This window comes from Heloderma suspectum, chromosome 2 (genome assembly GCF_057233095.1).
Source record: "Heloderma suspectum isolate Gila_16-S chromosome 2, 16-S_ref, whole genome shotgun sequence".
NCBI classification, from domain to species: domain Eukaryota; kingdom Metazoa; phylum Chordata; class Lepidosauria; order Squamata; family Helodermatidae; genus Heloderma; species Heloderma suspectum.
The window spans coordinates 327,155,220-327,182,595 of record NC_139459.1 but is presented as its reverse complement, the minus strand read 5'-3'; the positions used below and the strand labels follow the sequence as shown (position 1 = coordinate 327,182,595).

The 27,376-nt window shown below is 43.4% G+C and overlaps 1 protein-coding gene across 9 annotated transcripts in view; it reads right to left on the bottom strand.

Moving 5' to 3' along the window:
• SUCLG2 (succinate-CoA ligase GDP-forming subunit beta) overlaps window positions 1-27,376 on the bottom strand; it is a 293,645-nt gene that overhangs the window by 47,600 nt on the left and 218,669 nt on the right. Inside the window, exon 12 of one of the 9 annotated variants that reach the window (XM_084840444.1) lies at window positions 694-9,663. The exons of 7 other annotated variants lie outside the window; for them this stretch is intronic. In XM_084840444.1, coding sequence (XP_084696570.1) covers window positions 9,613-9,663 — 51 coding nt within the window. In that variant the 3' untranslated portion in view covers window positions 694-9,612. Of the gene's footprint in view, window positions 1-693; window positions 9,664-27,376 lie in introns of those variants that run through there. One more of the 9 variants, XR_014788569.1, reaches the window with a different exon arrangement.

The following is a 27,376-nucleotide window of genomic DNA, read 5'->3' as shown; positions in this document are numbered from 1 at the left end:
AAAGCCTTCTCTCTATCTACTTTGTCCACACCATGCATACTTTTATTCACTTCTATCATATCCCACCCATCCTTACTTGCATTTTTTCTGAGCTGTTTAAAAGGCCCCAAACATTGCATCCTTTCCTCAGACAGCAGTTGCTCCAGCCCCTTTATCATTCTGGTTGCCCTTTTCTGTAACATTTCCATCTCTACAATATCCTTTTTGAGATGTGGCAACTAGAAGTCACAACAGACTGTGGCAAATTCTTAAAGAGATGGGAGTACCAGACCACCTTACCCATCTCCTGAGAAACCTGAACGAAGATCAAGAAGCAACAGTAAGAACCACACATGGAACAACCGATTGGTTCCAAATTGGGAAAGGAGTACGACAAGGCTGCATATTGTCACCCTGCTTATTTAACTTATATGCAGAGTACATCATGAGAAACGCCGGGTTGGATGAATCACAGGTCGGAATTAAGATCGTCGGGAGAATTATCAACAACCTCAGATAGGCAGACGATACCACCCTAATGGCAGAAAGCGAAGAGGATCTAAACAGCCTCTTGTTGAGGGTGAAAGTGGAGAGTGCAAAAGCTGGTTTGAAACTCAACATTAAAAAAACGAAGATCATGGCATCTGGCCCCATCACTTCCTGGCATATGGAAAGGGAAGAAATGGAAGCAGTGACAGATTTTATTTTCTTGGGCTCCAAGATCACCACAGACAGTGACTGCAGCCATGAAATTAAAAGATGCTTGCTCCTTGGGAGGAAAGCTATGGCAAATCTAGACAGCATAGTAAGAAGCAGAGACATCACGTTGCCAACAAAGGTTCGTATAATCAAAGCTATGGTTTTCCCAGTAGTAATGTATGGCTGTGAGAGCTGGGCGATAAGGAAGGCTGAGTGCCGAAGAATTGATGCTTTCGAACTGTGGTGCTGGAGAAGACTCTTACGAGTCCTCTGGACTGCAAGGAGGTCAAATCAGTCAATCCTAAAGGAAATCAACCCTGAAGTCTCATTGGAAAGACAGATACTGAAGCTGAAGCTCAAATATTTTGGCCACCTAATGCGAAGAGAAAACTCCCTGGAATAGACCTTGATGCTGGGAAAGACTGAAGGCAAAAGGAGAAGGGGACAGCAGTGGATGAGATGGCTAGATAGCATCACCGATGCAATGAATATGAATCTGAGCACATTCCAGGAGAGAGCGGAGGACAGGAAGGCCTGGCGTGCTATGGTCCATGGGGTCACGAAGAGTCGGACATGACTTAACGACTGAACAACAAAACTAGAAGTAGACACAGCATTCCAAGTGTGATCACACCATTGCTTTCTATTAACCTTTATTTATTTATTACATTTCTATACCTCCCAATAACCAAAGCTCTCTGGGTGGTTCACAGAAATTAAAAGCACAAAGCACAACAACAATATAAAATATAAAAGCTTAAAACTATGTAAATATACAACCAGAATAAAACCTAGCAGCAATGCAAAGATTTAAAATAACAGATTTTAGACAGCGAGGATTAAAGTCTAGAATGCTAAAATGCTGGGAAAATAAAAAAAAAAGTCTTCTCTTGGCCCCAGAAAGAGTACAGCATAGGTGCCAGGCAGGTCAACCTCTCTAAGGAACTCATTCCACAGCTGGGTTAACACAGCAGAAAAGGCCCTCTTCCTGGTATCCACCCACCTCATTTCCTTTTATATTATAGGGCTGCAGTTGCCTAATTCTAATTCTTTATGATATAATTACTTCATTAATTTTTAAATTTTAGAAAGTTCCATAAGGGCAAGGAGTGTGTAGCAACAAATAAGAAAGCAAATTTGTAATAGCCCATTAATGTCCTGTTGAAGTTCCCCATTCTCTCCTGCAGGGGTGGGCAACCTTTTTCTGTTGAGGGCCTCATTCCCTCCTTGGTAATCTATCAGGGGCTGCATGCTGGTGGTGGACAGGGACACAGCCAACAGTGGGTGGGTCACCTGTTTTTCTCTCTCTTTCCACCACTCTCCTTTCTCTCTCTGCTACTTTCCTTTCTCTTTTTGCCACCCCCTTTTCTCTCTCCCCCTCTCCCTTCCCATGCAGCAAGCTGTCAGGGAAGCAACAGAATGCTCTTTGCCAGAAGTCTGAACTGATCATGCTCGTGTTTGAAATTAGGCTGAGAGCCACATGGAGTTAAGCTGCGGGCAGCATCTGGCTGGAGGGCTGCAGGTTGCCCACCCCCTGCTCTACTGACTCTTAAATGCCATTCCAAAGTGGTCTTATAAGGATTTGAAAGAAACAGTCTGTAGTTTTTGTGAAAGTCGAAATGGAAAGAGGCCCATAGTTATGGGACACCCATAGAGAAGGCCTGTCTATATACCCCTACACGTTTTTGCATCCTGGGTTTTCAGAACCTCGATGCTAAGGGGATTCTCTAAAATAATGAGAGCTAGAAACTTTTTTGGGGGGAAAATTATGCTCAGGACACCATGTTCTGCTACAAACAGCAGACTGCATTTGTGTCATGAGCCTGCAGATATAAAGATGTATACAAAATCCTGACAATTCCTTCACTGTGAGTGAGGGATTAAAGTACATTGATTACACCCAGTGCCAGTTCTAGGTTTTGAGGGCCCTTGGGCAACGCACCCTCAATGGGCCCCCTCCCTCAGTGACTCTACCTTCTCACCACCATTGCCACCAGCCGCTCTTGTTCCTCATTCTCTTTCTCATCATTGCCACCACTTGAATGCTTGGCAGGCAAGTAGGATGTGGCATTTATTGATCCTCCTTCTCACCACCCCCGCTGTCTGGGCCAGAGCAAGAGGCAGGTGAACACACTGGTCGCAATGGTGAAGAAGAGAGGCAAGTCCTGGGGGCTCTTGTCAATGGGCTCCTGCTGGGAAGTGGGTCCTCAGCAGGTGCACAACGATGCCTACCATTGACGCTGACCTTATTACACCCTGCTAGCAAAGGAAGATGCTGTTATTTAGGGTTAGGTTACTAATGGAGCATTTTAACGTACCCAATATATACATGGCCCCTTATCCACTTCCACCTACACTGCAAAGGTCTTAGCAAAGAGCTTTTGTCCTCACCGTTGTCTGCAGGGACTGCCAACTTACTTGCTGAGTATATTAAAGGCCATCCATTGTGAGCAAAGTTTTTGGAAGATGAATGCTCATTTTTATCTTCTGCGGGCTTATATAAAACTAATTTGATTTTTAAAAAATTGAATAACTGTGACAGTTTAAAAATTAATGATCAGTAATAACATTCATACAACTAAAGTGCTAACTTCAGAATTCATATTATGGGCTGAAGTAGATGGCTCACAGGCTCGGTAATGAGCGTGAAGTCCTTTTATCACTGACAATTTGAGGCTATAATATTTGTAAATTTGCCGGCCAGCTTTAAAACAAATCACATTTCAGATGCAATGTTCTAGTCCAAATCTGTAGCAGGCATAAAAACTGGATTCATCCACATTTATAAGTGCTATGTATCTGATTTATTTGTCCAAACAATGTGTGAGAAGCAACAGGTAACTTGTGGATTATAATTGGGTGTGATCCAGATAACATATACCAATATTCATTTACATCTGCATGGCAAGAAGGACTGGAATGCACCGATATCGTACCATGCACAGTGACACTATGGATCACACTAGCTAATCAAATGCGCATCACAATAATTATGCGCATATGATTCCCCAATGATCAACATTACTTTTCATGCACATCACCCAGCTTACCCATGTACCGGTCTGTGGTGCTGTATGCACATGGCATGCAAATCTCTGGATACATGACTGGAACTCTCTTGCTCAACTCTGCATCTGCAGAATCCTAGGCAAGTGTTCATGTACGGAAAAGGTAGCTTGTGCAAACAAGCCTACTGTGTGCATCCAAGGTCTCTGTTGTGTAGGGTATAGCACTTTATTTTAAGTACTATTAAGGGATCAGTGTATTACTTTATTAAACATACATTCATCATAAGTTTAAAAATACAGATTAAAAAAACCCCTGATAACCTTTCCTATCTGTGAGAAATCAAAGCAGGGGGGAAAAGAAACTTCGAAAGTTTTCGAAAGGAAGACATTACATATCTAACCAATGCTAAAATTATATACATTTTATATAATTTATATAAATTATAATAATTTATATCATAATTGATTGTTTCAACTTAGCAAATCCACCACCACCACCAGATCTGTAATTAGACAGGTTCCTTTTGTGGATCTTTGGCACTGCATGGGTAAAAAGAGGCAATGACAGGTAGAGAAACCCGCATCCAGCAAGTAAGCCTGCATATGTGGAATTGCTCCGCCTGGCCATCAGCTCTTGTAGTGCTTATCATCTGTTAAGGCAGGAGAAGGCCATCCATAATCTTGCAGGATGTCGATCTCCTCCTCTCCCAACCACTTAAAACTGGGCTGGAGAACCACTTTCAGCCCAAGGGCTGAATTCTGGAGAATCTCTCAGGGGCTGCATTCCACTGGTGGGCACCGACGAAATCAATGGGGATGGAGCCAAAGATACAATCCCCCTCCCAGCATGTTGAGGCTAGGGATGGCGGAGAATTCTGCCACAGACCCCAAAAAGTCCATGGCGGAACGGCACCACTCACCTCTGCCTCCCTGAGGACCCATCCAGAGCTGTACTCCTCCTTACGGCGATCCTGCGGAGCCGCCAGCTGACTCTGGAGTGCCAGCGATATGGCCGCCATTGCCATATCGCTGGCTGAGGGGGACTGTCTCCGGACACAAATGCTGTCTAGTATGCCATTTGCAGCTGTAAAGGTCTTAGATTAAGGTAAATGCAGCTGTAAATGGCTGCATTTAGCTCAAACTAAGACCTTTACAGCTGCAAATGGCGTAGTGGATGCCATTTGCGTCCTTGCTTTTTCACGCGTAGCCTGAAAAATATTTGCGCAGCCTATCACGTGAAAAAGCAGGGACGCAAATGGCATCCAGTACGCCATTTGCGGCCGTAAAGGGCTTAGTTTAAGCTAAATGCAGCCATTTATGGCTGCATTTACCTTAAACGAAGACCTTTACGGCTGCAAATGGCTACTGGATGCCATTTGCGTCCGCAGTCAATCAGCCCAGCCAGTGATATGGCACTGGCGGCCGTATCGCTGGCACTTTGGAGCCGGCTGGCGGCTCCGCGGAATTGCCGCAGAGAGGAGCCAGCCAGCCAGGATTCTGGGGGGGAGGGACAGATTGCCTCTCCCCCCACGGACACCCCCCCTGGAACGGCAGGTAAGCTGTCTGCCCATCCCTAATTAAGGCTTAAAGCTCTTACTGTCAATAGCTAAAACTTAGGAGAGGCATTTGAAGCTTTTTAAATGGTGAAAAATCTATGCAAAAGCTGGGAAAGGTTCTTCTTTGGAAGAAGCAAGGGAGACGGAATCCTCTGAAAGAATCTCCAAGAGTTTGTTATTCCCTTGATAAAGACGAAGTGTTTAAACATATTGGGAATTAAATTGGTGCAGCTTTTCTTTTTTGACTACTTGGGGAATCCCATAGGGCTGGAGTGGGAGCCGGGCCTGAGGTTCCCCACCCCTTACTTATTATATAATCAGCTCTGTGATGTGGGTAGATTGGACTATGCAAGCACAGCTCTCCATTTAAGATTGTTTCCTAGATTAAAAAATGATTTGTTGAAACTATTATCATAAGAGATCTTCATCCAAACATTCCCGTCTTGGGACAATGTAACCTTAATTGTCACCATACTGGTTAATGAGATAGCTAAAATACTTCAGATTGGTTGCCATCCTTAGTTTTAAAACAATTAACTTCCTTTATCAAGGAAGAATGTATACATATTACTGTGACAAAGCAGGAAAATCTTTCACATTTGCATCATCATGCCCCTGCAAATTTCCACATTAGGAAATTTGATTCCTCCAAGTGAATTCTAGATTAAAACAATTCTAGATCCCAATAGCTAATGCAACACACTTTGGCCTCTTGGCACAAAAGTAGTTAAAGTAATTTTATCTTTGGAGCTTTCCAGAGGGAAGACAGAAGTGCCAAGCCATCAGTAATTGATGATTGACTCACTGCTATTCTTTACTGATAAGAAAGGAATCGAAACAATAGGTGCCAGCTTTTGCTCTTGAGGCACCAGGAGGTTAGTGCCCATGTTAGATTTATAGTAACATCTTCCTCAAAGTAGCGAAAAAACAACCATAAATATAATTAAGGTAACTGTAAAACAAGTAGCGTAATAAACCAGGTATGCCATCAGACAAGGTAACAGGAGGAAGCTTCCCAGATCGTAAATATAAGAGATGGGTTTTGAGAGGACAGACATACTCACAAGACATGAGGGATTCAGAGAAATAATTGTGTTACAAACACACCTATAACATATCATGACATTCTGGAACGTGTGTGTGTGTGTGTGTGTGTGCGTATGTATGGATATGTTGTTACAATCACTTATCTTGATAAGAAGTTTGAAATTCAACATGGCTATTTAAACAAGTTGATTTAAAATAGAAATCTATCCTTAGGAATGTGAATGTAAATTCATGAAGTAAAAACAATCCAATCATGTTTAATAGCCTCAAAAGAATATAACATGGGGATTCTGAACACATGGAAGGGGAACTTCTCTCAAGGAGAACTTACCCCCATCTCTAATGCCTGTACAATGAGCCTGGTAAGCTATCATTGAGACTGACAGTGTTATTGTTCTGTTTAGAATCCCTGACTTGATGTTGTTGTACCAGGCGTTTGAATCTGTGCATGTATAAGCCTTGTATTTAGTACTGTTATGCTGATATTTTTATAGTAAAGAAGCAAAAGACAAATCTTGTCTAAGAGAGTGATTCCTGGAAATGAAAATTCTGTATGACCTATACCTAGAGTGAAGAATTCACCCTACTCTAAGATAGTATTTGATTTTGTGAGGAATCTGAATATATTAAGTAGACCAGTAGTCTGGGGTTGCCTGTGTACCGATAAGATATTTTGAGAGAACCTCTGAACCAGGGCAAAATGCCACATTGCGGACTTGGTAATGGCAATGCTTTTTGATCTACTCATAGTTGCAATGATTGAAAATCGGGAATAAAACAATCTCTGCAGAGATTAAGTTAGAGATTTTCAGGATAATAATATGTTTGTAAGGCATGGTCAGACACCCTGAATAGCTGTGAAGATCCATTAGCCAGATCATTCCAAACTCAAGAGGCTGCTTCAGCTACAAACAAAAACTTGCACTACAGTTGGCAAGATGACATCTTCAGCAGGGACAGAAATGGATTACAGGTAAAACATTATGACAGCCTTCCCTAATCTGGTGCCCTCCAGCTGTGTTGGGCTACATGCTGGGCATGCTGTCTGGGGACAAGGGGAGTTGTAGTCCAAAACCTTTGGTGGCCATCAGGTTGGGGTAGGTTCTATTACAGAGCAAATCTTAAAGTTTTGTTATATTATGGGGAGCTCCTTTCAAAAATGTCATCTATTTCCATGACTAACCCTGAGCACAGCAACTGGGGGAAGCCATATGAGAATGTCAGCAGTCCCATTTGTATTCTACATCCTGCAGTGAAATGACTGGTTGCAGTTGCTCACTTTCGTCCGTTTTGGGACAAGGACCTGTCTTCTGCTTGTGTTGTACTGTATAGCACCATGTACACTGATGGTACTATATACATCCTCTTCATAAGCTAATTGATATGAAATTTTGCTTAAACCAACAGTTCCAGACCATGAGCTGAGTTCAACTGGGATTGGTTTTAGAAAGGGAGATATGCAGAGATAAAGGCAATTCCTGGAACCACAAGAGCATACACATAAACAGAGCAGAAGAGAAGCACACAGTGGCTTATACCTCCAGTCCCAGAGGCAGTGAGCCCATATACGCCAGTTGCTGGGGAACATGAGTCGGATGGAGGTGTTGCGCTCATGTGTGGGTTCCTGGTCAACAGCCACTGTGTGAACAGAACGCTAGACTAGATGGACCCTTGGTTTGAACCAGCAGGGCTCTTCTTATGTTCTTATCAGCCAGGGGACTGAGGGCCACTGGGAGGCTGCATTGCCTCCTTCCCAGGAACGACATCAAGCCAAGGGGGAAGCCAACTTGGTCCATCCATCGGTTGGAGAAGGAGCAGCTGCAGGGGGTTCACTTTCCTCTCCCTACCAGAAAGAACACTTAGCACCAACTGACAGCTGCCCCAGGACTGCAGAAGCAAAGGGAAGGAACTCCCTGGACCTATCCATCGGCCAAAGGAACAAGAGCCACCAATTGCTAGTCAGTGCAAGAAGACCAGCAAGGGAAGATCGGCCTGGCCCAAAGCGCATTTAAATGCCTGCTTAGAACTCACCACCTTGTTCTGTCCTTGGAAAACTGACTTCCGTCTTCTGTCTTTTCCCTCCACTCCTCTTCGCCTGTGTATCTTGTCATTTTAATGTGTAAGCACGATGGCAGCTCCCCCCACCCTCTTTTTTTAAATTCATCTGAGCTGTTTTGGGAGACAATAATTTCCCAAAAAGTGGGATAAAAATGCAGCAAATAAATAAATAGCTAGCTTACCACATGGGACCTGTACTGCCTGGGCCTGCAGCCTCAAACCACATAAGCACAGCCTGTGTTACCCCTCTGTTGTTTCCCCAGATTTCCATGCAGCTGTGGTGGTGACATGGGGCCTAACTGCGTGGCTTGGAGGCAAACACAGTCTGGCAGTGTAGAAAAACAGTCGAGAGGACGACCCCACCACAATACAAACTGCTCCCAGACTGATGACATCCCAGGAGGCCTTACAAAGAGCAGAGCAAAGGCTTCCCGGCTTCCCTTTGCTCTAATTAAAACGTTTAAGAGCTATTTAATTACAACATGCCGAACTACAAATGTAAAGATCTTTCCTATAGAGGATACTGAGATTAAGTGAATGTTGGGGATTTTATTTTTTAATCAAATCTTTGGCAAGTATGCGACTTCTCTTGTTTGTAAACAGCTATACTGATGCTAAACATATTTATTCATGACTTGACGAGAAATATACAGCTCTGTAATTAATCATTTCCCTATCTAATTCAGACCACATAGAAAAAGCACAAACAGAACTTGTAGCCCTCTCTCATTATGAAAGCCAGCATATACAAATGAATGATTATCTGCATTATCAACTATCTACACATGCATGGCTCTTTTCAGCTGAAACAATAGCATACCCTTGATGCATGTCGCTAATCTCACCCACATTCACTCAGCCTTTGTCTTGTTTTAAACTAAGAAAATCCCCTTACATATTAAATGCTCTCTGTCATGGGCTATTAAAACTATTGTTTTAGGTTATCTATTAATTGCAGGCTTCTCTAGTTGTATTCACTGCTAAGACACTCACCCTTTATTAATTGAAAACTCTTTCAAAAATCTGGTGGTGCAGAAATGTTAAAGGGCAAGGGTTAAGATGAATTCTTTAAGAGCTGCTTAACTCTTTTCGCTTCTGAGAACATTACTTGCTCTGAAAACAAAATGACTGCGCTCTTAGCATGCAGACCCCCCCCACACAAATGTAACTGAGAATAAACTGAACCAGTACTTAGTAGATTAGCAGCCATTATTAAATGAACAGTTTGAAACTTGCTTTCAAAACTTCTTAGGTAGTACTTCATTTTATCTGTCCCGAATCTCCCACCAATCAGGCTCATAGGATGACCCCGGGTTCTAGTATTTTGAGAGAGAGAGAAAAATGTCTCCCCATCCACATTCTCCACACCATGCATAATTTTGTAGACCTCTATCACGTCTCCCCTTACCCTCCTTTTTTCCCCAGTTAAACAATCCCAGCTCTCCTCATAGGGGAGATGCTCCAGACCCTTGATAATTTTAGTTGCCCTTTTCTACACTTTTTCCAACACACGGGTACATAACTTCTTTCAGCTCAAAGGCCAAATTCAATTTGGAGAAGCTCTTGGGGCACGCATTCCAGTGGTGGGCACGGCCAAAAATGCCAGCGTATTTTAGCTTAAAGGTCTTACTGCCAGTAACTCAGCCTTAGGAGAGACATTTCAAACTTTAGAATGGGGCGGGGGGACACACACCAGAAGGCCAAACTGGGAATCCTGGCTGGCTTTGGCCCACAGGCTTGGGGTTTGACAGCCCTGCCTCAGTAGGAGTACGAGGCCCCTGTCCCAGGATGGCTGGAGCCCTGAACAGGTGCATTCCTCCCTTGGGGGGTGGGGTACACAGCAATATATTTTGTGGCCGGTCTTACTTGTCATGTGGATTAGATACATCGATACCACCAAATTTACAGATCATTTGCTGTATGTGGTGGTGGAGGCGGATGCACCCCTGAACTCTACTGCAAGGTGATACTGTGAACCCACCCTGATTATGACTGTTCAGAGACAAAATTGGCAAAAGGGTGTCTGCAGAATTTTCAGACAAAAGGGTTTGAAGGACAGAACTTACACACCATGACAGACTCTACGTTTTATGTTTACAGTCATTCAGACACCACCAATCATTAGAATATGCCAGAAAAGCATTACACAGAGTTTGCCTGAGGATTTGCTAAGCTGTTTGGGCTGGCCAGAGGTAACAAAGCGACACATGTACCACTGGGACACCTTGTGTATACCCTGTAGAAGTCCAGCACAAAAGTATCAAAATCCCTCTTTTCTCAAATTATAATATTGTATCCAAACAACTTGTAGCAGAGTTCAAAGATTAGATGTTGGTGGTGCTGGTGGTGGTGGAAGCAAAGTTTAATTTTAGAGTTCTCTTGAATTCTGCAAAGGAGGACAAATTTATTCTCGAATAACAGCAGATGATAATACATTCATTATCATAGCTTCAAATTGTCATTTGTCTAAGTGTCTGCAACCGACAGATAGATCCATTTATAATCCCTTGCCTGTCAGAGACTGGAAATTTCTTTTTGAATTAGCTCCTAAACATGAGCTACCCAATCCAATTCTTTCCACAAACGACTGGGCAATGTTTCAAAATTTTGCTTTGTGCTGGTGAGCATTATTCAGCCTCCTTTTAAAAAAAAGAGTAAACGGAGGAACTGCTGGGATTTTCCAAAATGTTTGCTAAACTACTAGCTTCATTTTTGTTTTAAGGAAACAAAGTAAAATAGAAACTTGAAAAATCAGCAACCACCAAAACAAATTGTTGTTGTTTTCTGGTCAGCCCTCCAAATTGTGAATATAATTCCAACCTTAACAATAGAACTACATGCTAGTAAAATTGAAAATGCCATCAGGAAAACAAAGTGGTGTACGAAACTGCAAGAAAGAAAGCCTTTTATTATCGTTACTTTTTTATCCTGATTTTCCTCCAAGGAACATAAGGCAATGCACACAGTCCTCTGTTTTATCTTCACAACATCCCTGCAGAGACCCTATGATGCCCCTAGATCTTCAGGTGGCGGCAAGGAGTGTATTTACACACGTACACTTGATGTGCCAGCTGTGAGCTGGTCTGACTTGGCAACAGTTATCCATGCTTTGGATGAGACCGATTATCTGGATCTATTTCAGTTGGGGTTTAGGCCAGGTTTTGGCATGGGAACAGCCTTAGTTGTCCTGTAAGATGACCTATGCAGGGGGAGAGACAGGGGGAGTGTGACTCTGTGGTCTCTCGGTGGCTTTCAATACCATTGACCATGGTATCCTTCTAGACAACTATCTGAGTGGGGAGTGGGTTCAGAAAGTGGAGCTTGGAGGATATTGTTCATCCCAGTGGATTCTCTAGCATGGGGTTCTATAGGAGGTGTTTATCCCCTATGCTATTTAACATCTACATGAAACTGCTAAGTGGGGTCATCCAGAGTTTTGGAGTGCGTTTGTCATCAGTCTGCTGATGACCCATAGCTCTGTTTCTCCTATTCATCCTCATCAGGTGATGCTGTGGATGTGCTAGATTGGTACCTGGCTGCAACAATAGACTGGATGAGGGCTAATAACCTGGAGCTCAATCCAGACAGGACTGAAATGCTGTTAGTGGGTGATTCTTCTGACCAGAGGGAGGGTGTTTATCCTGTTCTGGATGGAGTTGCACTCCCCCTGAAGGAGCACTTTTGTAACTTGGGGGTTCTCCTGGAGCCATCTCTGTCACTCGAGGCTCAGGTGGTCTCAGTGGCATAGAGCACCTTCTACCAGCAAGGCTGGCGGCCCAGCTACACCCCTATCTGGCTTCAGTAGTTGATGCTCTGATAATCTCCAAGTTAGATTGCTGCAACGTGCTCTACACAGGGCTGGCTTTGAAGACTGTCTGGAAGCTGCAGCTTGTGCAAAATGTGGTGGCCAGACTGATAGTGGGAACCAGAAGGTCGGAGCATATAACACCAATTCTGGCCTGCTTGCACTGGCTGCCTGTATATTTTGGAACCCAATTTAATGTGCTGGTTTTAATTTATAAAACCTTACACAGCTTGGGACTGTAATAACTGACGGAGCACCTCTCCCAAAAGGAACTACCCAAACACTATGATTGACAGTTCAGGCTCTCCTCCATGTGCCTCCTCAAAGGGAGGTTCAGATGATGGCAACAAGGGAGAGGGCCTTCTTGGTGGTAGCCCCCCATTTGTGGAATGCTCTCCCAACTGAGGTCCACCTGGCACCAACATTGTTATCTTTTTGGTGCCAGGTTAAGACTGTTTTCTACTCCCAGGCATTTGATTGCATATCATGGGGCATTTATGTCTGTTGATTTATCAGGTCCCAGTATCTAACTGTTTTTAGCTGTTTTAAAATGTTTTAAATATACAATTGTGCATGTTAAAGATTTTATATTTTGTTTTTATTATCTTGTGTTTGTGGGTTGTAATTTTGGTGAACTGTCCAGAGATCTTTGGCTAATGGGGGGAAATGAAATAAATTAAATGAATGCATGAATGAAGGTATAGTCAGATGGAAATTTTTTTTGTTTCAGTGTCAAGTAATTGGATAACTAGAATGGCAAGCTAGGATCTAGCAAGACCAGTGCTAGTCATAGACTGTAAAGGAGGGATATTTCCTACAGCTGATTAAATGTGAAAGAACCTGCCATTTGGACACTGATGAAGGGGCACCAACTAATATGTGGCTTTTGTGCTATGATCCATTTACTCTGTTGATACCAGTTTAGGAACCATACTTTTTGACCCAGAACAAGGATACGTTGTTGTTGTTCAGTCGTTAAGTCGTGTCCAACTCTGGTTATCCTGTAGTCCTCTTCTCTGCAGTTTGGCTTACCAACAATTAGGGTGGGGATGAGTCTGGTCCTATGTAGCAGATGGGTGTCTCTCAAAAAGCAATCTGTCTGGAAGCACCCTTCTTCGAGGAACATTTCTCCACACTGGAGAACTAAGCACTGAGTGCAAGAACACCTAACCACTGAGGAACTGCCAACTATGCAGACTCTTGAACATATTGGAGGAAGAATGATGTGGCAACGAGATGGAGACGGGCACTCATGGCTCTGAATGAACCATCCCTAACCTAATTTTATGATTTTACCTGCCCATTTGTCTTACCTGCCCAGAGCAAGACAAAATGAACTATAACACGTCTCCATTGGCAGTAGTTTGGCAGCCACACTGGTTTCTTCCAGGCTCATGGTATGTTTTTTCCGATCCTTCCTATCAACACATTTCATACCTTTTTTTAAAAAAAAAATGTAATAATTGAAAGTAATGCTTGAATTATTTGCTTTATTCCTTTCTTGGCACTCTAACTTCAATTTGAGAGACAACTGAATTACCAATGCATTCTTTTGACAACCTCTGTGTTGAGTAATCAGGCTATCAGCAAATGCAGCGATGCTGGTCGCTTTTCATACTTGCAGCTGTAAGGAAGTGTTGGCTCTGAAGAAATTATGGAAGTGCTGCTAATAATGGCTCTTTTCTTTGCTATCCAAAGGTTACAAACCATTAAAAAACAACCACCACAACCCACAGAGACCAGCCTATAGGCACCAAATCCAGCTTTTCATAAACTGTTAATCTGTAACTGAAATCTATTTCTCTACCTTTTCCATCTGCTTGAATTACTATGTTTTGAGCATTGTGTTTTTTTTAAAATTTGATAAGATGGGGATATCTTCAGAAATTCTGCCCTGTGATCCACAGAATGCACCATTTCACAATTGAGAGCGAACAATTCCAGCCGGTTTTAGCTGAACAACAGCCTATCCAAAAGACAAACCAAAGCGGTACATTCTAGCCTGGTGGGGACATCTGTGCTCTAGCAACATTTTTGGACATATTGTGTAGGCAGGACTGTTAGGGGTTTGCTATTACAAGTCAGGTCATGAAACACATTCATGGAATGGTTTCGGTAACCATGTTGTCCCATCTGTGCTGAAAACGCAAATCTATTTTGGAGCAAAAAATATCCTAACCATGCCAGACACCCGAGAGTTAGCATTAAAATCTTACACTGCAGGCAAGACCTGAAAAGAACAGACAGAATTATTCTGATTTGTTGGATAATCATGGGGTTTTGCCATTGCTGAACAGGATTAGAGAATGCTAAAATTGTTGCTCGTTTCCTGTAATTTTGATCTCTGAATCTAAAATCATCTCTGGCAGGTCTTACTGTAAACTTTTCAACCAGCCTCTACCCTTTTGTGATGCTGTATTTTATTCTTTCCCCTTTGTTTTCAATTCTGTTGTGTGATTCTCTGTGCAACTTACACAATCAACTGTTGCAGGAGAGAGAGTTTCACCCACAAAATGTGTAACTTGACATATAGCTGGGCTTGCCTATGGCTTAAATTGATTAATTCATCTGACAGTTATGGTTAAGCGTTCCATTTTAAATGCTCTTGTAAGAAGCAGCCTTTCTGAAAAGAGGCGAGCTTTTAAACTTCCTTTAGCCCTGACAAAACAAAGTAGTATCTGGAATTGCCCAGCCTTGAACTTCTGTTAGAATCAGTCTCATATAATGTTCTTTTGTGCCACCATTATGAATCTTTTCCAACATGGTCACCACAAGCATATTTCAGTTGTTTTGCCTCTCTCTGTATTATCCACAGAATTTGTCTTTTCTTTTTGTAGACGATGCTATGGGACGATAGAAGGAGCAGTGCATACAAAGTTGGAAACTTAAATTAGATACAGAAACAGTAAGACGAATAAACTCAGGTCTGGACATAAATCGTGATATTACTGAGTATTACACAATACTCAATAACTATTTGACTATGAGGATCACCTTGAGACCAAGTCTAAGCTGCAGGCCTCATGGCCATAGCCTCTGGCCTAATATTTGTACTTTTTTGTCCCCCCTGCTTTTTGCACCATCAAACCTAATGAAGAGTTCTGGAGAACTCAGAAGCGTATGTACTCTTTCGTGGCATTTTGGTTGGTCCTAATGGAGATATTATCCATTATATTTTCCCAGTAGCAACGTATGGCTGTGAGAGCTGGACTATAAGGCTGAGCGCTGAAGAATTGATGCTTTCGAACTGTGGTGCTGGAGAACACTCTTACGAGTCCCCCGGACAGCAAGGAGGTCAAATCAGTCCATCCTAAAGGAAATCAACCCTGAGTGCTCATTGGAAGGACAGATACTGGAGCTGAAGCTGAAATATTTTGGCTACCTAATGCGAAGAGAAAACTCACTGGAAAAGACCCTGATGCTGGGAAGGATTGAAGGCAAAAGGAGAATGGGACGGCAGAGGATGAGATGGCTAGATAGCATCACCGATTTAATGAATATGAACTTGAGCATGCTCTGGGAGAGAGCGCAGGACAGGAAGGCCTGGCGTGCTATGGTCCATGGGGTCACGAAGAGTCGGACACGACTGAACGACCGAACAACAATGGAGATATTGGCAAACTGTGGATTTGGGGTGTTTTTTCTCATGGACCAGTGCAGCTATTTTTTTTTTCTTTTTAATGTACCTTGGAGAATACTGTATTCAGCCATTCAGTGTGGAATCTAATACTAGAGGGAGATGATTTCCTGCCACCTGAAGAGGGACTTGGCATTTTGAGGGTTCCGTCCCTTCCAAGCACTAGGTAATGCTGCACTATTTGGCTTCAAGTGTCTTTTTTACTTAGTGCACTACCTAAAATTAATAACCATCTTTGTTATTCACTGAATGCCACGTTTTTCAGACCCAGGAATTCTGTCTAACTATATGTCAGTCTCAAATGTACCATTCTTGGTTAAGGTGATTGGGAAGGTGGTGGCATTATAACTCTAGATCCAGCTGAATGACACTGATTGCTTGGGTCCATTTCAGCTGGGCTTTCAGCCAATATATGGAACTGCTTTGGTTGCCTTGGTGGATGACCTGCACCAGGAACTGGATGGGGGGAGCATGGCCCTATTAGTTCACTTGGACCTCTCTGTGGCTTTGGATACTATAGACCATGGCTGGGCCTTGGTGGCGCTGTTTTGCAGCAGTTCTGGTCCTTTCTGTCAGACCGTGTCCAGAAGGTGGTGCTGGGGGTTTACAGTTCAGCTCCATGGCCGCTGGCCTGTGGTGTCTCACAGGATTCTATCTCGTTCCCTATGTTGTTTAGTATCTACATGACACTGCTGGGAGAGGTCATTCGGAGCTTTGGAGTAAGGTGCCACCAATATGCTAATGACATTCTATTACTCATTATCACCTAACACCAAGGAAGCATTGATACCCTTGAACGTTGCCTGGGTTCAGTAACGGGCTGGATGAGGGTGAAGAAGCTGAAATTAAACCCAGACAAGTTGGAGATGTTGTTGGTTAGTAGAAAGCCTGACTCAGGAAATGGAAGTTAAACTGTTCTAGAAGGGGTTGCGCTCCTCCTGAAGCATCAGGTCCGTAGCTTGGGAGTGCTCCTTGACCCTATACTGGCCCTGGACCTTCAGGAGGTGGTGGTGGTGGTGGCAACAAGGAATGAGTTCCCACAAAGTAAGCTTGGTGCGCCAGCTACAACCCTTCCTGAATCGGTCTGACTTTGTAGTTATCCACACCTAGACTACTGCAATGCGCTTTACCTGGGACTACCCCCAAGAGTGTTCAAAGCTTCAATATGGGCAATATATGGCAGCTAGGCTGCTAACAGGTGCACAGTATCGGGACCATATTTGTCCTGAAATACCTGCACTGCTTGCCTATTGCTTTCTGGGTGCAATTCAAGCAGTTGGTTTTAACCTTTGAAGCCCTAGAGAGCTTAGGACCGGACTATCTAAGGGACTGCCTTGCTCGCTATGAACCTGCCCAAGTACTAAGATCTGCAAGAGAGGCTTTTCAGGGTGCCATTACCTGCAGAGGCCTGTTTGTCAGGTATGCGTGAAAGGGTTTTCTCTTGAGTTGCCCCCAAACTGTGGAATGCGCTCCCTCAAGAACTATGGTTGGTCCCCACTTTCGTGGCCTTCAGAAAGGGTGAAGCGGCTTCCATTTCATTGCCTATTGCAGGGGCGGGGGGGAGATACTGATAAGCCTGCCTGCAAGCAGGGTTTTTGAACGCCAGACAGCGCACATGTCATCTAGAGGTAAGAGATCCTTTTTAGAAAATCTCCTGGCACTTCAGCACCCCGTGTGTAGCATGGACTACAGCAGGTGGTAGGAGTCATTTCCCCTTAAAATAATATTTGGCAAATGGCTGAGTTATACACATTCAGGATCTGGGGTTGACTATACTGTTGTCCGGTTTTTGGCTTTCGAGCATGTGTGTGAATGACTGTGTTTGAGTGCCTGGAATACGAAACACTGCCGTGGCGAGCCCCACAAGGCTGTGACTTGCGGTGTGTGGGCTGACGCCCGGGTTGAAAGAGACTGACCTAGGAAACAGTTCCCTTCGAGAACAGGCTCCTAAACCAGTGGAGTGGTTGTTTGTGTAGAAGCCAGGTGGGTGTGCGTTCTTCTCTCTGACAGTCCTAGCCTGATAGCTCAGTTGAGTTGTCAGCTGTGGAGAACTTGGCTGGAACTCCACCATGGAGGCTTTGCAGTCAAAGAGATGGCCACCCGGTTCTCCACTGGCACAAACGACAAAGATTTATAGTCAGCCAGGAAAATTGCTGGCTGTGACACAGTGTGATTTTATTTTTTCTATTTTTCTTCAAGTTATATTTTTAATGTCTCCTCATATCCACATATTTCCCTTAAATATTTAATTCCTCTCATTTCTTAAATCCACTTTTCCTTGATTTTTGTCAATGAAAATTGCTTCCCACTATAACTTCCCCCCCTTGCTCGCAGTAGTTAATCTTGTAGACTTCAGGCGCCAAAATGTACTCTTGTTTTCTTCTGCAATGTAACAAATGTGGTGTGAAAAGAAATAGAATGCAAAGTTTGACCCTGAATACAAGTCTGAATCGTAAACATCCTGAGATGTAATTTGTGACCCAAGGCATATGAAATGTGAAAAGGTCCACATTCCAAACCAGTCCATGTCATGTGAATAGCCCAGATCAGGAAGGGGAGGTGTGAATGGAGAACGAATGGTTTTATTGCAGGAGGGCCAGATGAGGGTGCTCTGGTATGTGCTGAAAATTGCCAAAGTATCAGTTACAGAAGATGGACATGGGCCAATAAAAGAGGGGTATCTGCAGATGTTCTGATAACAAGGACGGCACTTTATGATCATGGAGATGTTGGAGAGTCGGAAGCAGGTGCCAGGCTGTCTACAACAAATGTCAATCCTGGAATTGGGAACATGATGTATTATCAGCAAAGAACAGACTGAACCCCTCTTTGATCTCATGAGCCCCAAAGAGGGAAAGAGTATAAAACCTCTGAATCTGCCATTGTTCAGGAGGGGTGTGGTTGCATCTGGATCGTTTGTATGTGCTTGAGCTTCAGAGGGCCTGAAACTCTTTGTAAATTATTTATAATTAAGTTTGTATCTAAGAGGCGTGTAACCTCTTCAGTCTTGAGCTTCAGAGAGCCTGAAACTCTCTGAGATTTCTTTGTAATTAAATTTATGCCTAAGGGGTGTGTAACCTCTTCAGCCTCAGAGAGCGTGCAACTCTCTGGGGAGGGTCTACTTTTGCTTATTTCTTATATTTCAATAAATCTCCTTTTCTTTCATCTACATTGGTTGTGTGGGTATTCTTCTCCACCTCATAAGGTCCCAAACCTCTCAGCCTGATCAACTGAGTGGTCCTGGGTAAATTGAAATTCATACTTCACAGCTGGACAGTCCATAAAACTAATGTTTTTTCTCGGGATGTTTGGAATGGGTTTACATATGAAAAGCCAGCATAGCAATGGCCTGAAGTAGGTTCTTTTGATTTAGCAAAATTGAATTATTTAAAAGGGTTCTTAGAGGACCCCAAGCCTAGGCAAATAGATTATTGGTATTTGTGGAGAGATGTTACTGACAAACAAAAATTAGACAGCCACATCGCCAGTCAGTCTGAAAAAGTTCAGAAGTTAGAACAACAGGTGAAGGCATGACTGAAAGTTTTCAAAAAGGAATAGTCCAGAAATGCCACCAAACACTTAAAGAGTCTGTTTCCCCATATGTTCCTCAGTATCCCTCTCTGCCTAGTTGTCCCCCTGAGCCTGAAGATCTCCTTGATCCATGGTCTCCTTCTGTTTATTCTTCTGTTCCTCCTCCTCCTCCTCCTGTACCTTCTCAAGTAGAGCACGTTCCTATGAGAAAAGCTCATACAACCCCCCGCCCCCAACGCATGTCCTGTTGCTCACTCTCTCAGTTCAACCTTGGAAGTTTCTCCCCCTGATTTTTCACCCTGTTCGCTGGGTGCACTATCCCCTGCCCTCCCTCCCTCCCGCCCTCATCTATTCCTTATTGCTTCAGCTGGCAAGCTTGAGAAGCTGACTCTCCCAGAGCTTAAAACCCATCTTTGGGAGAAAACCAGAAAAAAGGGCGGGCTGTAAGAGGTCTTGCTGAAGAACTGGGGTGGGGGTGGGGGGACAAAAGCTGTTTTACAACTGATAGATCCGAAGACAGAGCATAATCGAAAAGCAACAGCCCTTCTAGATGCCTCATGGTTTCCTCCTGAAGAGCCCTGTGCCTCCCAACCAAGATATTGCGCTGTTTCTGAGAGCAGCCTTGCAGGCTCATGAGGCCACCCTCATCTTCCAGCAAGCCAGACGAGGGACCGGAGACCAGCCTGCACATCATGGAGCTAGATGGCCAGACCCGCTTCCACAGCTGCCCCAGACTGAGTTGCAACTGCAAGCACTCCGAAATGACCAAGAGGGTTTACTGAATGCAGTCTGTGAAGTGTTTCCAGTAACTGCAGATTGGTCCAAAGTCCAGGCAAGCAAGCAGAGGTCAGATGAACACTCTGAAAAACATCTTAGCAAAAATTGGACAGTCCACAGGCCTAAAATGGCCTCAAGCATTGCCTCTGGCCTTAAGAAAGGTTTGAAACACTCCAAATCAATGAACAGGTCCCACCCCTTTTGAAATTTTCTTTGGCAGGCCCATGCCAACAGGGTTACATGTGCTAAGCAGCCCCAGCACTGAGGAAACTAATGGACCTGCAGGTGGGATATGTAAAAGCTCTCACTAAAGCACTGTCAAGCTTCCACCAACAGACCCAGAAGTTGTGGGGTGAGCCGCCTGAAGAGCCATGCCACGAGATTCGTGCTGGTGACTGGGTGTGGATAAAGAGCCACAGACGAAAGACGTGTCTCCAGCCCCAGTGGGAAGGTCCATGCCAAATCTTGGCCACTTCACATACAGCTGTTGGAGTTGCCAGGAGGCCTACGTGGATACATATTTCCCATGTAAAGAGGGATTCCTCCAGCCAGTGGAAAGCAGAGCCAATTCCAGAAGTCCTGAAACTGAACATTTCTTGAAGTACACCTGCTGAGTGAAGTTTTGACAATGTAGTCTCGAAGGATATCTAGCTGAATAATAAATATTTTTGAACTTGAATGCCCAGAAACACTACCTTTTAAAGTGGTCCTAAAAAAACCAAAAGCCAAACCCCTAGATGTTATAAAATACAACTTCCAGATATTTTGAGTTGTTTTATATTATTTTTCTTGTGTCTGTATTTCACTTATCACATAAGAAAGGCCTTTATTTTCAATGTGGGACAAAAGTGTACAAAGCCCTTCCTCCTTATTGGTGGGGAAGGTGTACCCTTGCTTATGTAATGCCTCATTCTACAGTACATAAACAATGGACTTCTGAAGCATTACTAATTTAGGAAGCTTTGCCCATAAGGTCCAAGGCAAGCCAGATACTGCCACAATAGAAAATTCTCTGTTAAAACGAAAATCAAGGTTTTACACCTTTACATATATGTTCTTTCCAGCTTGGAGAATATATGATTTAGAACAAGCCTTTCTGAATGTATCCATAGAAATAGATGCTATTGGAGAGCTGAAAGTTGAAATAAAACTAAAGTGATGTGGTCTTACAAAATAGAATGGCTCTAGACATGATGTTGGCTTGGCAAAGAGGAGTATGTGCTGTAATTAACCAATCTTGCTGTTTCTATGTCAATCATGACAGTAAAATAGAAACAGATTTGGCAAAAATAAAAGAGGCTGTACAAGCTTTACCCCAAGTAAATACTGACCAAGTGGGAGGATGGTTTGATTGGCTAGATGACCTTCTCCCAAATATTAGAATAGCACTGAAACATCTGCTGGCCAAAATCTTAATAGGTATACTAAGAATTACTCTGTTGATTGTCTTGGCAATCCTAGTATAGAAAGTATCCTTCTGTCTCTGCCAGAAAGCAAGAAAGATGCAGATAACCCCTGAACGCGAATACCTCAGTATGGTAGCTATAGAAAAGGAACCTGACTATGCAGAATTACAGGTTAAATATGAAGAAATGCATGTTATTGAAGGGACGGAGGGAGATGGGAGTAATATCTTAACTGAAGAAGAAGCAAATAAGCTAGGCCAGATCGAAGTGTGATGCTTCCTTTAGTATAGAAGCATCAAAAGGGCGACTGATTAGAATCATCTTTATTTTGCTAAAGATCATTTTTAGCTTGTCTGCTATAACTAAGAACAAGGGTCAGACGCACCCTAGCAATGGGACTTAAGAAAAGGGGAACCTAAGAAAAGAAACTTGGAATGCTTCCATAATGTGCCAGACGTTTCCTGGAACATATTCGCTCACTTTGCCAAGTGTTGCTTTCTAACTTTGCTAATTGTTGAGTCTGCAAAAGCTTTACAAATAAAGCAGTCCTAATTTGGAATAATCATATGATTAAGAAACTGCTGTGAATAGTGGATATTAGATGCCATATATGGCGATATACTGTGATTGGTCCTCGGGCTGGTTTTTTCCTCAGGTATATGAATGTGTTGTTCTGGAAGGAAGGTTGTTGTTTCCCCTTTGTTGGAGGCCAACCTTCATGGATGAATAAAGGATTTGTGTTAACCCAACTTTGACCTCCAGCCTCATTCCTTATTGAGCGGAGAACCTGACAATACCTCAGTTGGTCCAGCCAAAAGAAGAGCAGGAAAGCACCTTTATGATTTTAAAGACACACAGGGTAAAATATTTGAACTAATCAGAGACTCATAGAATAGTAGGGTTGGAAGGGGCCTACAAGACCATCGAGTCCAACCCCCGTCTCACTGCAGGAATCCAAGTCAGAGCATCCCTGACAGGAGGCTGTCTAGCCTCATCTTGAATGCCTCCAGTGGGGGAGAGCCCACCACCTCCCTAGGGAATTGGTTCCATTGTCTTATTGCTCTAACAGTCAGGAAGTTTCTCCTGATGTTCAGCCGGAATCTGGCTTCCTGTAACTTGAGCCCATGATTCCGTGTCCTGCATTCTGGGATGATCAAGAAGAGATCCTGGCCTTCCTCTCTGTGACAACCTTTCAAGTACTTGGAGAGGGCTATCGTATCTTTCCTCAGTCTTCTCTTCTCAAGGCTAAACATGCCCAGTTCTTTCAGTCTTTCCTCATAGGGCTTTGTTTTCAGTTCCCTGATCATCTTTGTTGCCCTCCTCTGAACCATCTCCAATTTGTCTGCACCCTTCTTAAAGTGCGGTGCCCAGAACTGGACACAGTACTCCAGATGAGGCCTAACCAGTGCTGAGTAGAGGAGAACTAGTACTTCCTGGGATTTGGAAGCTATGCTTCTATGAATGCAGCCCAAAAGACCATTGGCCTTTTTTGCAGCCACATCACATTGTTGGCTCATATTCAGCTTGTGATTTACAACAATGCCAAGATCCTTCTTGCTTGTAGTGTTGTTGAGCCACGTATCCCCCATCTTGTAACTGTGCATTTGGTTTCTTTTTCGTAGGTGCAGAACTTGGCATTTATCCCTATTAAATGTCATTCTGTTGTTTTCTGCCCAGCGCTCCAGTCTATCCAGATCACTTTGAATTTTGTTTCTGTCTTCCAGGGTATTAACTATCCCACCCAATTTTGTGTCATCTGCAAATTTTATCAGCATTCCCTGCACCTCCTCCTCCAAGTCATTAATAAAAATCTTGAAGAGCACTGGGCCCAGGACTAAGCCCTGTGGTACCCCGCTTGTTACCTCTCCCCAGTTTGAGAAGATCCCATTGATAAGCACTCTTTGAGTCCGATTTTGTAATCTCGGACCTATGTTAGCCAGTCGGCAGGTTTGCATAAAGATACATCTTTTTTTAATTTTGCCTTTGAAAATGTGTAGTTTTAACTGTGTTAATGTTCTTGTTTCTATTGTTGTGGGTTTTAATTGTTTTAAGTTGTTGTACACCGCCTTGATGGCTTTTTAGCAGATAAGGCAGTATATAAATGAAAATAAATAAATAAATACATTTTCTTTTCTATTCTGCTCTCTGCCTACCAAGGACCCTGTGTGTTTCGCCCAAGCCAAGAGACAGATCTGAGTTACAGCTGGCCTTTTATGTTTTCAGAAATGCGGGTCAGACATTGCTTCTTTGTCCCACAATGCCTGGTGTAATCTGAAACCTGAAACACCTACCAGTGACTTCTTCATTGAGTCTGTGAACTCTATTAGACCTCATCTGGCCTAATTTGTATACTTCTTTGTTTCCACCCCCCACCCCCTGCTTTTTGTACCACCTAGCCCGATGAGAACTTGAAAGCTTGCACACTTCTTTGTGGCATTTTGATTGGTCCTAATAAAGTGCATTTCTTTTCTCTTGGCCCAGCATGCCTATCTTTGCTTTTTGTGAGCATTATTTGCATTACTGTTGTATAAGATCAAATAAACACTGGGCTGCTTACTTCACACAAAGGCCAACTTGCTTAGCAGGAAAACTTTTCTTACCAGCAGGCTTCTTCTCTAACTTCAAGTCAGACAGAGATCAATTGAGTTAATGAGGTTAACATCCCTCAACATCAAATAAGATACGAATTCTGCAAAATGGTTTAAATCCAGACTCACGTTCATGTACATGATATGCAAATGTACGCTGCTTTATTCCTCTTTAAACCTGTGAATTAGTTGCTGTTCTCCAGCTTGTTATCCATCTCCAACGAGCCCCTCTGTGTTGAGCAAGTTATATGCTTCCATCGTCTATTGCCTGACTTTCGAAAGAAACTCTTAAATTCAAGGTAATGCGGGCCTCATTACTTGGCTTTGCAGTTTGCCCAAATGACTAGGTAGTTTAGGAGCTAACTTTATTCTGATGTCAGGTGGTGTTTGAGAAACAAAATAAACCCAGCCTGCACATTGGGTGTAGTCCAAGACTGGGTTGGGAAAGGGTGCCTTCAACACTCAAGTAATGCAAGTCCCACAGGAATTACTAATGCCTTCCGCTAGTGCAATGGAACCACAACTCATTTCCTGTGAGGGCGTTTCTTCTCATTTCCATATACCTTAGTAAGAGGACAATCCTATGGGTTGCACGCTGGGTACTCGTAAGTCCCTAAACTCGCTTACGAGTATCCTATGCAGAGCGGAAGGTGCCTCATGCCTCCCACTCTGCATTTTAGCTAGACGGGAGATTTCACCCATCTAGAGGAGGCTTTGGGGGGAGGGGAGGGGAGGGGAGGGGAGGGAAGAAGGCTGGGGTGGCGATACGAATAGGCATAAGCCAGCCGTCCTAGCCTCCTCCCCTTCCCACCCCAAGGAACGCACCCTTTCCCCCATCTCCGTGCTGTTTACCAAGCGCTGAGAGGTTGCCGGCGTGGTTCTCTCCATACTGGCTACACGGGGGAGGATGGCGTATCCAGGAAACTGAAGAATCCTATGTACCCCAGATGCTGTCTAGGGGGCACAGGATTGTTCTCCCCATCACATATACATGAACTAAAAGCAGGGGGACTAGTATGCCATGTGCCCAAAGTCAGGCCAGAAACTGTGGGAACTACTGCAGTAAACTCAGGATGCAATCCTATGCATGTTTTGACAGGAAAAAGGCCTACAATTCTCAGCATGCCCCAGCCAGCATGGATTGCGCCTTAGGTTTTAATGTTAAAACCTAAGTTTTTCATTTTCATGGTGCAGAGATGAGGTCCAAACCTGAAAGCAAAGTTTGTTAAGAACAAAGCTTTGTTTAGTTTGAATTAACAATAAAAAAACAAATCTGCACCATGGAATGTAATTTATTTTGCTTTTTCTAATCACGGAGAATGATAAGGCCCAGAAGTTGTGTTCTCAGACCATGGTAATTCTTCTGAGCCCCCCGCCTCATCTTCTGAGATTTTACCAGGCATTAATCACAGCCATGAGCACTAGAAACTTGGCTTTTTCAATCTCAGATGCTGTGTTCCCAATTCCAAATTATCTGTGCTTGCACAGTCTTTGTGCAGAATTGTGGAATACACACAGCTTGACCAAAGAGAATCTCTGAAATGGTTCCAGTGGCTAGGTGGGATTTCTACATTTGTCACTGATCCTTTACCTGCTGAAATTGCATTTCAGATACTTCCTACCTCCCAAAATCCCATCAGTTCTGAACTCCCTTCCTCTCTTTTCAGTTAGAACCAGCATGGCCAGGTCATCATACAGAGGTGCTACATTCTTGTGCGCTAACGAGACTGCACGCACATCTGGTAACACTGATTAGGAGAGAGCACTACTGAGCATCAGTTTATACAATTAGCAGAATACCATGGTGAAGCGTTCTCCGGACTATACCACTTCAGGCTGCAAATGGGCAACTGGGTGTTTATATGCTGCCCTAGTGAGGAAGCATTTTTCTATGGGCAAGTCTCTCATCTGCCCCCCCTCCCCACCTTGGGGGGGGGGGAGTGCAGGGAGATGAGAGACTTGCACATAGAAAACTGGATGGCTAAGCTGAATGCCTGACATGCTAATTTTCTATGTGAAGGGGAACCACCACCGCTCCTCACAAATATATACCTCTAGCCTGAAGTGCTTCAGTTCAGCTTTACCATGAAATTCTGTCGATCGTGTAAACTTGCTTCAAATCATGTAAACTAGCATGTGTGTTACTGCCTTAAATAAGCAGTTACCACTTCTGCTAGTGCTGAACAGGGTTCATGCCTAATAAATTACATTTGACAGATGGATTACTTCAATTGAAGAGACATTTGCAAAATGTGTACCATTTCAGTCTATTTGTAGTGAACCTACAGAATGTGACTTGTATTTTTGGATTTTTAACCTACAGTAGAACTTAGGTCCATGACTGAAGGTAAGAGGTTGCTTGAGGATAAAGTTACAATTAGATTACCGACAAATTAACGAGATACAATACCAGATGTTCTGCAGTGTAAATCATCTTAGCTCCAGCCATTTCTCCTGAGTTATGCTAATCTGTATCAGCTGCGGAGCTAGTCCATGGTGCTAATTTCTTTGTTGTTTACAAATGGCCTCTTTTCATGTAATTTGGAAACTACGCAGGCCAAAAAAATAAATACATTAAAATACTGAAAAGGATGGCAGATCTTTAATCCGATAGACACTGACAGCATATCTTGAAAATCAAAGTGGGTAGAGAATCCTTTAGAGCATGCAGATGTCTGCACTGCACTGCTGATCTAGTTCAGGGCACTGTTTACCAAAATAAGAGACAATTAGGAAAGCTACTGTAGTTACTGTAACACAGGCGAAGATGGTGCACTGAGAGGGAAACTGAAAAGGACACGGTAATTTCAAGGTCCATTAGAGACACGGGTGTGGGTGGGAAGGAAATCAATGCTTGCCAAATAGAAAGGGACAAAATCTGTAGGAAAAGGAATTTTAATTTCAAGCTACTAAGCAGGTATTATGAATAATGCAATGTAAAAATAACCCAGACTCCAAAAATATTTGCATTTTGAGAGATGAGCAAGGTAAAGGCATGAGGCTGCCTTAGAATCCAGCAGAAATAAAATGAAAGACAGGACATAAAACCATGAGGACTAAAAGGCGTTGCTGTAATTAAGCCTATGGCACCATATGCACCTAAGAAGAGCCTGCTGGATCGGACCCAAGGCCTATCTAATCCACTGTCCAATTTCCCATAGTAGCCCATGGGAAGCAGAGAAGCAGGACATGAGGACAATAGCCTCCTGCCACTGTTGTTCTCCAGCAATTGATAGCCTTCTCCTCCATACATTTGTCTGATCCAGGTGAACGGGAATCCAGGTG